The 13,348-nt window shown below is 39.4% G+C and overlaps 1 protein-coding gene across 10 annotated transcripts in view; it reads right to left on the bottom strand.

Moving 5' to 3' along the window:
• Positions 1 to 211: 211 nt before the first annotated feature.
• Positions 212 to 13,348, bottom strand: part of TBK1 (TANK binding kinase 1) — a 59,259-nt gene continuing 46,122 nt past the window's right edge. For 5 of the 10 annotated variants that reach the window (XM_043548456.1, XM_037887352.2, XM_043548469.1 and 2 more), the window contains 9 exons: positions 10,392 to 10,467; positions 8,388 to 8,509; positions 8,204 to 8,280; positions 7,823 to 7,862; positions 6,241 to 6,342; positions 6,055 to 6,151; positions 4,652 to 4,758; positions 4,070 to 4,141; positions 212 to 3,108 (listed from right to left, as the gene is read on the bottom strand). In XM_043548456.1, the coding sequence (XP_043404391.1) occupies positions 3,057 to 3,108; positions 4,070 to 4,141; positions 4,652 to 4,758; positions 6,055 to 6,151; positions 6,241 to 6,342; positions 7,823 to 7,862; positions 8,204 to 8,280; positions 8,388 to 8,509; positions 10,392 to 10,467 (745 nt within the window). In that variant the 3' untranslated portion in view covers positions 212 to 3,056. Of the gene's footprint in view, positions 3,109 to 4,069; positions 4,142 to 4,651; positions 4,759 to 6,054; positions 6,152 to 6,240; positions 6,343 to 7,822; positions 7,863 to 8,203; positions 8,281 to 8,387; positions 8,513 to 10,391; positions 10,468 to 13,348 lie in introns of all 10 variants that reach the window. The other 5 variants (XM_037887333.2, XM_037887359.2, XM_037887369.2 and 2 more) reach the window with 1 other exon arrangement.

Below are 13,348 nucleotides of genomic sequence, written 5' to 3' on the forward strand. Positions count from 1 at the left end.
AGAAATGCTCTTTTCTGTATTAGGACAGTACTGAGCACACTTTTGCTGCTACTGCAATCTAAATAATGGTTTGAAACTTGTAATTTTATTCCTTATATTTCATTTGAGTTTAAGGGGGAAATAGTGGTATATCATGAAAATTAAAAGCCAATTTTTACGAAACAAAATGAAAATAAATGATGAAAAGAAGCCTGGAAATTAAAGACACACCTTAGAATAAATGGTTGATATTGTATTTATGTATATAAGTCATTCACTCATGCAATTTTACAATTAATATGTAGACGGGCTTGCTAATGTGTTACTTTAATCAGTTACTTAACACTATAACTCTAAAGTAGTAATTCCGTTTCAGAGGGGGAAAAAAACCCTATAATACTGTCAATTGTCTGTCTTGGCAAACCTATTACTTTCCATATTAAGGATTGACAATATTATGACAGTTGGTATGAACGCAGCCAATCTCATGGTACACCACACACCATGCATCAAGGACTAAAGCCAATACGGGATGTTTCATAAGAAAGTAATCAGTAATATGCTTAACTGATTACTTCAAGTCCATTAGCCAGTTTGTAACAAATTACTTTTTCAAAACAATTTTAACAAGCCGATATACATTATTGGTGGATTTACAAGACTAAAACCAGCAGTGTTTTAAAATGAACATGTTATGAAGCAACATGATAGAAAAAAAACATTAAACATTTTCATCCTTGTGAAAATAGTAAGCGACTGTACACTGTGGCATACAAACTCTATGTTTACAACGATTAACCCTCCCCATTCAGACTGCTTCAATGTAGGAGAAATAAGACTCCTCTATTCCTCTTACAATTGTCTTTTCTCTGAAAATTCAATCTTTCAACCAATATAATTTGTTTTACAAAGTTAAAATTCCTTAAAATAAAGAAAAAAATAACATAGACATAGAAATAATCTGTTATTCCAATATACATTTATGTACAATTTAAGAACCTGATTCTTCAAACATCTATGCACATAAAATTTACTAACATGCAGCAGGATTACCGACATGAAGTCATTCATGTGCATGCTAACACAATCAGGCTCTAAAATATTTCCATAATTTAAATACTTTGAAGTAAACACTTTTAAATGACATGGCTAACCCAGAAAAAATGGATTTTTTTTCTTTCTTTTTTGGGCAACAAAATTGCTGCACCAATTTTGCAGAGCAATTTTTTCCAAAAAGTTTGCAAGCTGAGGAGCATCTTTTACCATACGTAGGGGTAAATGATATTTGAATAGGCAATGATAGCAACCCAGTATTAGAGACTGTAAAACAGTGTATATACTACTTTAATACTGGAGCAACCAACCAGAAACACCAACTTCATAATTTCTATTTTAAGTATAAAATACATTTTAATGTTTTGAAATTTTTATTCTTATACTGTGATGGGGGCAGAAAGACAGGGGAATAAACATCACAAAACTGAGTCTTACACATGTGTACCTGTTACTGGCTGCTTTTTATTTGGTTGCATGCTTCAGGGTTTTACTGTGCTTATAAAAAGCATGAAATAATCTAGGACTAATCTATCTCAGGAACTAAATGTTACCCTATATGCTTTACCCTATATGCCTTATTGCAAATAGGAATGGCAGAGATGGAACTGTTGGCCATCCATGGCATTGTCTCAAAAGAGAAAGGATGAGGCCTTTGCTCCAGTAGGCCCATGATCCTTGAATGCTCTTCCTCAACAATATGTAGCAGACTACATCAGTGGCGAAACTCAGGATATTTGCTTCCTTTTTAATTTCATAGGTTTTGGAGGAGACAGTTTTCTTCTCCATGTTTTGGGCTGAGTTGTGCAGTGTTGGAGGAGCAGGGTGTAGTATTAACTTTGTATTTGGGGTTGGGCTGCGTGCAGTTACTGGTTTTGAATGTGCTAACTTTTCTATTTAGTAGCTGCTTTTGGTTTCAAATAATTTTTGTTAGATGCCAGAAGCCTTCAGTATGGGGCACCACAGAAAGTATTACTAGGTTTTCCCTCCCAAGTTTAACATCTTATTAGTCATAAGCTGTGACACTGTACTTTGTTGGTTTTGGTCCCTTTCTGAGAATTACGTTTTTAAAAAATAGTTATTTTGCTGATGTTAAACTAGCACTGAAGCAAGACAAAGTGATTTATGGACTCCAACACTAAACTCCCATAATACTTAGCCAAATGATTATCATGGAGAACATGGCACCCAACATGGACAGGACTAAAAACCTTGTGAATTTATTTTCTCACACACAAGTGGACTATTAACTTGGTAGACAAGGGGGAAGAAACGTATCTCCTCTCTTTGTCCTAAATGCACGCTGTTCACATTGAATTACAGATGCAAAGACAAGATCAAATGGTCTTCATTCAAGTACTGTAGTTGATCATGAGTCATTGACTAGGTTCTGAAATAACACACTGGTATTAAGGGAAGCCCAAGCGCCCTTTAAAACAGTGGTGCCCAGACTTTTCCTGTCGCAACTCCCCCCTTACCAGTAATGGAATCTGTCTATGCCCCCCTCCTGCATTACTGCACAGCTGGGTGGTACTCCCACCCCACCCCCTGTGGGGACTGACTTGGGCCCTGCTGTGTGCCCCCAAAACATTCTTCCACACACCCCTAAGGGGGTGCGTCGCACAGTTTCGGGACCACTGTTTTAAAAACTATTCATAACTTCTCTGAATGCAAGCTAGTTCAAGCCACAAATTCTCTTTCAAGAAACAAAAGTAAATCGTGACCCAAAAGTCAACATTCAATGAATGTCTATTTAGCATTATTGCCGTAATCCTTTGCCATAGTTCCTTAAAGGGATAAAATTTATAACCAGGTCAGAAAATTTAACAGTAATTCTATTTTAACATTAACAAAAAACTGATATAATTGTTATATTTACAGTATATACATATTTACATAATTTTGTTAAATACTAGAGTTGCAGAAAAAAATTGCTGTACAGAATGTTTTTTCTGCATTTAAAAGCCCCTTATAGCATTTTTTTTTCTGTGAAAATGAACAGTCTTTTCATGATCCTTTGTTGACTAGATACAGTCTACATTCCGCAGGCCACCATCCACAGTCAAAGCACCAAATCTAAAGTGAAAGAAACATTTTATTCTTAGCTGATTAAACTTGATTTAATGCACAATAAATTAACACTTACTCTAGAATAAAATTAACGTGTTTCTTTTTTGAGTTCATTTAACTATAACTTAATTATGTTCTTTCCTCCTCTCTTGCCACACCCCAACACACATTTATTTCTTAAAATAGTATTCTTGGAGACACATGAAGAGTGTGTATACAACAGGTCACTGAATGATCTAAGCACAGGACTAAGAATCAGAAACAAGTGAGTTCTTAGCCCAGCACTACCACTGACTCACTAACTCACTAGGAGGCCTTAGGCAGATCGTAACACCTGTGTAGGAAATGGACCCATTACTAATAGCTGCCATGTGCAGTGGATACCCCTGAACCAGTGAATGAAAATGATTTGACTGCTAGCATAGACAGAACAGAATCGTTTTCAGTGCCATTAAAGAAAGCATTGTTTCAGCATGGTTATAAAAAGTATGATTGACTTGTTTTCTCAGTGCTATTTCATCACAGCTCATGCTAAAACTGCAGAATGACTAATACAGATTGGTATCATTCCATAGTTATTAAACTTAAAGTGATATCTGAAAATTAAAAAAGTTTAGATACGAGCCTGTGGATCACTGCAAGAAATACTGTGTAAATCCAGCATTCACCACTCTGAGCAACAGTTATTTCCACTAAGTGACCCTAGGTAATTTCAGCTCTCTTGGTGCTTTTACCTGCATCACAAATTGACTTCCACAGTAATGGAACAAATAGCATTGTTTTCAAATAAAGACAACAACTGTGGCCATATCAGCTTGAAACATGTCTCAGAACAACAATTTGGAAACAGGTGTCTATACTACAGTTGTCCAAGAGATAAAATTGCCCATTTTCTAGCTCCCTGCATCCATTAACTTCCATACCAAATTATAACACCCCCCACCAAAAAGTAAAAATTACTATTTGCCTTTCTAAAATGTGGTTATTCTCAGCTAGTTCTTTAACAACACCTTCCATTTCTTCCTTCAGTTTCTTCATACTGTATAACAAAAAGCAAAAGAAAGGTCTTCAGTGATTATAAACAGTTTTATCCATTGCATGCCAGTTTTAATGTTACATTCATTATGAAATAAATGTGTCAAAATGGTATAATAGAAACAGTTTCTCTAATAATAAAATTGGAAGAAAAAATATTCTGAAGATGCCTAAACATTAGAGTGACTCATCACAATGAAGTTTTCAGTAACTTGCAATCGTGTACAAAATAAAGGAGAAGCATATTAAGTTGGCTTGAGAACAAAATCTGACAAAAGTAATAAATGAAAACAGTGAATGGTATGATTTTTCCCTCATGTCCATAAGTACATCAGCATTCAGAAATACCAGTTTGTTTTTGTAACCGACAGAAAATGCCTGACCTTTATGCCGTAGCCACTTAACTGCTTTAAAAATGGAAAGGCAAGTTAAGTCAACGATAAAAACACAAATTTTCTCTAATTCCTCTATAGAAAGCACATGAAAGTATTACAATTATCCACCTAATTCTTACCCAAGAGTCATTTCCACTAAAGTGTTTGAACTTGGATAGATTGGATTCATTGTATGTTTGATCCCAGTGGAAGCTGCAAACGTTTTCTGTCGCAGAGTTTCTTGTAACTGCAATAAATAAATAAGGTAAGTAAGTAACATGATCACAGGCCAACAAACTGCCATGTGCATTTCAATGTCCACCTTCAAATCCCTCCTTGAAATATTCCCCTACCAAAGCCATGACTATGGTTAGGCAGCTGTGTGCTGCCTATCATGCTGAGTAGTATTGACTCATGCTCTCCCCTGTCTGTCTGTTGCATTCTCTCATCTTACTCTTTGTAAGCTCTCAAGAACAGAGACAATCTCCCTGTTGTATGTTTGTCCAGTGCCTAGCATAAAAGGGATCTGATCCATGACTGGGGCTCCTAGGCACAAGTAACATTATTAATAAATATAGTAATGACCCTGCTCCTCTCAGACTTTTGCTCAGGGAGATCAGCTGGATTCCCCCCCTTTTTACACTTGTGTTTTTTTAAAAAAGTAATTTTGTTGTACTAAAATATGTTTATTTGCCCTCAGACTTCTTTCTGTATTTGGGGACACTGTATAATGATGACTAATACATATCATGTCTGAATGTCTTAAACGTTTGACACATCTTTAATGAATGGTTAGATTCTGCAGAAGAAAGCAAGATATACACTTTCATGCCTCTGATTTTTCCCCAGGAACCTGGTTTTGAACTGATTCTGGTGGCTCTGAATAGATCTGCACTCCAAATGGCAACTGTCCGAGTGCTAAAAAATTCAATAATTCTGGCCTCATGGCAGAGATTTGAACAGTTTCTTCCAATTGTATATTGTTCCTAAAACGTGGTTTTACTGTGAAGAATGACTGTAAAAACGACACTGTGGGGTTTCATTGTTCTGTTGCTCAGGCACAAGACTGGGACACAAGAATCTGGTTTAACTCTGCCACAGAGTGAGAGAGAGCTTAAGCTAGTCTCTGCACCTCAATTCCCTGTCTATAAAATGGGGATAATACATCTCAACCTCAGAAGAATGTATGAAGATAAATTCATTAATGTTCAGGACGCTCAGAGATTATGGTGATGGGAGCCACATAGAAAAGATTGAGATGGAATCACTGAAAAACATCTAAAGTTGCTCAGTTGTTTTTTTTTAAACTGCTGATCCTGTAAACTCAGTCTGGACTCTGAATCAGGCGGTGTTCTATCCAGCTCACACATCACTAGCAATACAGCTTCTACAGGCCAAACTATTACATCTGTGCAGCCCTATTACTCTCAGCAGGTTTGCACAGATGTAAGTGGAACTTGGTAAACTATCCTGTTGAGGGAAATGGAATAGAATCCTTTGCTCACTCAGTCTAAAAACTGGACATAATTTAGGACCAGTATACCTCATTTATATAGTCCTGGTATTTGGATACCTCTTCTTCAATATCAAAACACTGTCTGGTGATCGTCAGTAACTGTTTCCTTAAATGAAGCATCTTTCTGGAAGCAAAAAAAAAGTATTTTAAAAAGGCAATCAGCAAAATCATGGTGCTGTCACGATGTTGAACTCTAATGAATCAGTCTCTTGCCTCATCCAGTCCTCTGCCTTGTCCAAAAATGTCTCATACTTGCTGACACATTCATCTTTGAACAGAGAGATGGCTTTTGTGGCATGTAAATTCAGCTTCTGCCTGCAATACAGAAATAATCAACTGAATATTGTTATATCACTTGCAGGACTTCATTCCCCAAATGATTTTTTTTAAGTTTTGAGGCATACGAGGTATATATGAAGATTTAAAATGTCTAAAAAACCTTTATCCAACTTATTTTGTGTGCTACCATAATGTGTTTATACTGGATGAACTGCCAGGTTATATTTCAAAATTAATTTCCAAGATGTTCCAATTTCCAATGTCCCATTTGAGGCAAAAATTTGGCTAGTTGTAACTATTATTTACAAACTATGCACTCATACTACTTTTTCCATTTGAAATTTGAAACCTTGATTATATTTAAGGAAAGGAAATGATGGATAGAAAGGACAGAGGAACTTCTTATTATAATTCATTATTTGTATTACCATAGTGACTAGCAGCATCAGTCATGGACCATGACTCCACTGTGCTAGGCACTGTACTAACAGAACAAAAAGGCAGACCCATACCCCATTAAGCTTACAGTCTAAGCGTAAGATAAGAGGTGGATACAGATGAGCAAAGAAGGAGGACATAGTCAGACAATATTGGTCAGCTTGATAGGTAGTGGTCTCAGCACTAACCATGCTTGTGTGTGTGAACTAGGAAGTGGAATCATGGAATGTGAAATTTTGAAAGACTACAACTCCCATGTCAGCGTTTAGGTTTTTACTGAACAAAGTCTTGAATGATGGCTAGTTGGTAATCTTACCTGTATGGTTTATATATGGACAAAGTACCTGTTTTCTCATTAATATCACACAACCGGCATCCACCCAGGAAGCAGCTGAAATGAACACTGCTCACTTGCCTACCCAGTGATAAAGTGCTACAATTAAGACTGGAGTGGCCAGCCAGTAATTCTGCTGCCACCAAAAAGCCCCAAGATCTAGGAGCTGAGTTCTCAGACCACCACCGCTGAAATTACTGCAATCGCAGAACAGAAAGCAATACTTTATGCCATCCTCTAGCAATTTCCTTTTGGGAGTGTATGGAGTACAAAGAGATGTGCTCAGGATCCCAAGTGACACTTGGAGACCCCAAAGGGAAAACACTGGAGCTCCACTGGTAGTAGCAAAGGCAGAACACTTTAGGGAGAGAAATCAACCACAGACATTCCTTAAAAGTAGCAAATTGGAAAGGAGGCAGGAATTACAAAATGTCTACTGGGTACACGGTATTTTACATACACATGCACTCAAACACATATATGCCCTCAGACAAAGACCAATTGGTTAATTAACATCCACACTTCAAGGTATATAAAGTTACCCCATCTCTAGAAAGCAGATAATTATGATTAACAAATATGCATAAAATCTGTCATCGTGCTTGACAGAAATTGAAAGAAAGTTGCTGTTCGAAAGAGCTTATAATCTATATCGAAGAGGAACCAGCAGGAAAGGTAACTGCCAAAGATTTGTCAGGGACCTTAGCACAAGTGATATTTTTTAAATGTAATTTTAACACTTACTTGTCAAATTTGTGGATTTGTTCCTCATTATAAGGAAGTCCTAGTATCAGAGGAAATCAAAGATATTACTGATTTAATTCTATTACATTTAGCCATCATCCTACAGAATTGTTTTATCCCTGTCTGAGTAAGCATTAGGTAGCAAGCATGGACATTTACTTTTTTCAATGCAGATGTTTAAATTTATAAAACCAAAGTTGTGGTTCACTTATTCCCTCAGATTATTTTCCTAACTGTTGTCCTACAGAGCACTCAGGACATATTCACGGTTGTTGGCCATTTCTCCCCATCACTACTAAAAATATCTGAACAGACTTAAGGCTGACTTGTCCTTTATACTTTTAATTATTCTTAATGTATACTAAAAATAGAATTACTTACTACGTTCTGCTTTGTCTTTCTTGAACTGATAATAAATATCTGTGATAGAACTCAGCAATACTTGTAGCTTTTCTGGACTAGAAGGGGGTGGGGGTGGGTGGAAACAAAAGGTTAATTATAATGAATGTAGGTCAGTCCAGAAATGAGAATATGTTCAAGTAATGAATGTGAAGTTGTCACTTACTTTCTGTCTCTGGGATGTGTGCCTTCCTGATTTGCCCAGGTATCACTCAGCAATCCACCAGGAGACAGTTTATCTTCAATGTCATGAAGACTGGGCTCTATTGTTCCCCGAGAGCTAGAAAGCTGCTTAAGAACAACAGTTTCACCACTACCATTGCCAAAAATCACAAATGATCTTGCACTTGAGATGGGATTCAGTGCATTTTCACTTTATTATAGTGATAATAAATAATAATAATAATAATACCACCACCACCACCTAGTCCTCACTTCACTAATTGTCTCCAACTATAGGAATATGCCTAGACAACTTACGAAGTATTTAGCAGCTCAAATGTTCACTTTAAGAACATACAAATATGGCATTATTAGGAAAAGTATCTTCTTTGGAGTTAATATTTCTGCTGATTAACATTTATTTTCTCAATAAGCAGTATCTTCTCTTTGTCTCTCTCTTTCACTTATCTTCATGCTTTTTCTCCTATACTGCCCAATCCTGGAACTTCCTCCCTGCTTCAGTGCATCAAACTCTTTCTCCATGAAGCCTCCTAACACCAACCTTCAACCATACAAATGCTGCAACCAACACATTACAAAAGACAAGAAAAATACAGTAAGATAGTCTTCCTCTAGATCTCCCAATGCATTTCGTGTTTTTTATTCACACTGTTAACACTACAGAAACAATAGCGCTTGAAGACAGCAAGCTGACTTTTGTTTTGGCTTGCATATCAAAAAACTATTAACTGAATTCTTATTGCATGATCTTTAGTTTGTTGGAGTGCAATCCAGAAAGAACTCAGACTGACTTTCAGATTCCAGGTTGAGTCTGCATGAGCTGGCAGCTAAACATTATATATGTACATACACACACACACTTTTAAACAGAGGAGATCTGAAGTCACTGAGAAACATAAATCATGAAACTCTACAAATGTCATAAAAAATAACTTTCTAACCACACGACCTACCTAAAAAACCCCCACCTTTCCATGGTATTTGCCCAGATGAATGTATTATGTGCCTACCATTTTACTTTAATATTCTCTGTTTCTGTAATTTGCTAATAAATTCAGTTTTTATTTCATGACAACTAGGTTCAAGAGCCCAGTAGCGGCAGAGAATCAACAAAGAGCCCATCAGAGACATCATCATTATATCACCCTGAGTATCAGATTCCTGGCATGGCAGAGATGTAATCGCCATCCCCAAGATGAGCCACAAAGGGGAGTTAGGGTGGGCACAGGGACAGCTAAAATCCAGTAGGGTACTAGATATGATTATATGCCTTTTTTAATTTAAAACTCTGTAGATTTCAAAGGACATGGTAGTGACATGATTCATACACATTTTACAAAATATGTGAAGAACTTTGGGATCCTTCCAAATGAAATGCAAAACAAGCACATTTAGATTTTTTAAAGCTTGGTGCTAAGGATATTTTTTTGAGTGTCTGATATCTGGGATGACTCCTTCAGTGGACACATTGCTCTTTCCACTCGAATGTGCATGGGAGAGGTTTTGGGGTGCCAGATCTGGGCAGAGCTCACCTCGGGCAGCTCCTCACAAGCACCAACATATCCCTGCAGCTCCTAGGCGGAGGTGCAGAGGAGCAGCAGGGACATGTCGCCGCTTGCGGGAAGTCGCCCGAGCTGAACGCTACCCAAATCCGGCACCCCAAAACCCCTCCCCAACCCCCTGTCCTGAGCCCTCTCCCACGCCCAAACTCTCTCCCACAGCCCATGCCCCACACACCCTCCCGAAATGCTGGTTTATAGAGCTTTCCAGTTGGTAAAGTACCAGATAACACAGCTGTATTTTTCTTTAGAAAATAACCACATCACAATTTTCATATGCAAAGAAACTCTCAGAAGAAGAGGAAAGCTGCTAAGAAAATCTAGAGGTTTTTCCTTGTAGAAAGCATCTTTCAAAACTGCATCTTTGGACTTGTATACAGGTACACTCAATATTTTGAGGAGAACTTATTACAATATTAGACACTTACAAGCAATAGTTTAGTATGTATCTCTGAAATTTCATCCATTTCTGTTTCCAAGTGGATCTGCATCAGATTCTCGTATCTGTCCATAAAAATGTAATTCAGTTAAAAACATGACGGCTGTTCATACTTTTGTATTAAACAAACAAAGAACATGTTTTGGGAATTATTTTGTTCCTAGAACTGAAAACAAGAAGTTAATACAATTGTCTAGCCTGTACTAACAAAAGTTAGAAAGTTAAAAAAATCCACCAAAATTATGTGTAACTTTGAGAAGCAATCAATTTAAAAGCTTCCCTAAACAACGAACAAAACATTAGTTCAGTAACAGACTCTTGCCCCTTCATTCCATATTTTCGCTGAACCGTAAAAAAGTTTTAAACTACTTGCATTCCTAGCATTCCTGCTTTTTACTCATTACTTGTATTCTATAGACAGCTGAAATGTGTGATGTAATCACCTCAATCTGTTTTTGAAATGTACCCCTTAAAAACAGTCAAACACATCAAGCACCAGTTCTCCAACGACTATGGAAACATCTTGGAAAACCTGGGTTATAACCAAATATGATAGGTAGGGCTGGTAGCATGGCCTATTAAGATTTCCCAACCACTTCCTATTATAAGACCCAGTTTTCAATTGCTTATAACTTTGCTAAACGTTAACCCTTTGGGTTGAAGTTCAATGCCAGGTGACTGCCTGAGACTGAATTGTTTCAGAAAGATTCAGCCAAAATGATTCTGCAGTTTCCAAGAATGATGATAGGGAAAAAACACATTGTTTGCCTGTGTTAAAAAAATCTGGTGACCTTTTTATTTATTTAGAAAAGCACTTGCATCACCATACTTTGGAGCAAATGATTAGAAATTTGGCATTGAGGTGGCCTTCGTATGAGGGATGTGCCTTTTGCTGCCCCTGTGGAAATCTGCTCAAATCTCACCAAGTTATAAGCCTTTGAAAAATTGAAGTTTTCATATGCTAAGTAAAGCTGTGATTTGCACCTCATGCAGACATACCCACACTACCTGTACTCTAGTTAGCTTGCTAAAAAGAGAACTGAGGATGCCATGGTGCAGGTTTCAGGGTAGGCTGCACAAACCTACCCAGTCCTGCTGGGTACATACTCGCTTGTGCAGCCGTGCTGTGGCATCCTCACTTCTATTCTTAGCAAGCTAGTTAGAGTACAGCAAGCATGGGTCTGTCTACATTAGCTGCAAATCACACCTGCAGCTGCAGTGTAAACAAACCCTTAGAGTTTAACAGCTAAAATATCCGAAGATTCTGTACACACTGAGCATGCTCCAGCCCAGGGCTGAGCAGTACTTTTCCTGCAATTACAGCTCTGATTGCTGTGCTCTGTGGAGGGACTAGACATAAAAACAGGGAGACTCCCTGTCTCTCCCATTCTCAGAATTCACTCCCTACTGGGTCCAGTCAGTGTGGTAGAGGAAGCTGCCTGATTTGAATACAGAGACTACAAGAGGCAGCCCAGCAATGGGAGAAAAGATGGGACAAGGAATCTAGGGATGCAGACTGGGACTGTAGGCTTGCGGGGGTGGGGGGTGTTCGAGGGAAACTGGGACTAGGAATTGGGGGGAGAGACTGGAACAGGGGGGGCAAAGAGACCAGTGGATGGCAGGGGGGAAAAGGTGGAGGCAGGAGAGATAGATATAATAAGCCAGGGTATAGGGGTAAAACTGGGACCGGCTGGGCAACAGACTGGGATAAGGAGCTGGAGTAGGTAGGGACATTGAGATTGAAGCCTGGGGAGAGAAAACAGGACTGGGGAATGTGGAGGGTTTGGCCAGGGGAGGGGGGAGGAAAGAGAGCAACAGATCAGACAAGGAGAGGGGAAGGAGAGAAAAAGACTAGAACCAGGATGAAAAATCTGAGGACTAGAGACGGTCACTTACTATGTAAGGAGAATGGGGCTGGGATGAGAAAGAGACAGGACTTTGACAGGGTCAGGTTGGGTCGGATGGGGCAAAAGGGTTCATGCTCCAGGGGAATGGGAAGAAAAGTCTGCATCTGCTAGAGCACACTCCTCTGCAGAGCCTGGAATGGAACCCCAAACACCCGAGCCTCACCATTCCTCTGCTCTCAAATATCTGTGAAACCAATGGGAAAAGCGTTTCATCCCCCCTTAGTGCAGGTCCACATAGAGGATAACAATGTACTACTGCTATCAGGTATGCCCAGATGCTCAAAAGGAGTTAGATGCCACGTCCCTGTTACAGACAGCTAAAACCTGAGTTTGGTACCACGGCAATGCACAAAACCCCTGCCAAACCCTGCAGGTGCCTACACTCGCTCTACGCCTAAGTTTTTGCACTAAAAATTCCCTAGGTGCCTACATTTCTGCCTCTGAGCACGCACACAGCTTACTCCTGGGGGAATTCTGCATCACTGTGCGTGTGCATATTTCATGTACCACGCATATTTTTTATTTTTTGCAGAAAACAGCTTCAGCTGAAAAGTTGCTGCAGTTCCACCTTTTGCCTACCAGAACGTGCAGTGGCACTAGAACAGAGCAGCAGCTCCCAGCAGAAAAGAACTTCTGCAGTTCCGGCTTTTGCCCACCAGAGGGTGCTGCGGCGCTAGACACAGCAGCCGCTCCTGGCAAGCCCCAGCTATGATAGGGAAGAGAAAAAGCCTGCCTTCTTCACAGTGCCTGTCAGGCCAGGTCGGGAGACAGACAGTGTGGGGCTGCTGGGAGGTCAGACAGGGCTCATAAGGGCTAGTGGGGGACGACAGGGCAAAGGGGGAGGGGATGCAGAGCTACAGGGGGAAAGGGGTGGCTGAGTGGGGGCACAGAGACACATGGGGACGGAGGTGCAGGGACACATGGAGATGAGGGGAGGGGGTGGCTGAGAGGGTGCAGGGACACATGGGCAGAGGCGAAAGGGGTGCAGAGCTACAAGGGGGTAGGGGGATGGCTGAGTGGGGGCACAAAGACACATGGG

The sequence above is a fragment of the Chelonia mydas genome, chromosome 1 (assembly GCF_015237465.2).
Source record: "Chelonia mydas isolate rCheMyd1 chromosome 1, rCheMyd1.pri.v2, whole genome shotgun sequence".
In the NCBI taxonomy this organism is placed as follows: Eukaryota; Metazoa; Chordata; order Testudines; family Cheloniidae; genus Chelonia; species Chelonia mydas.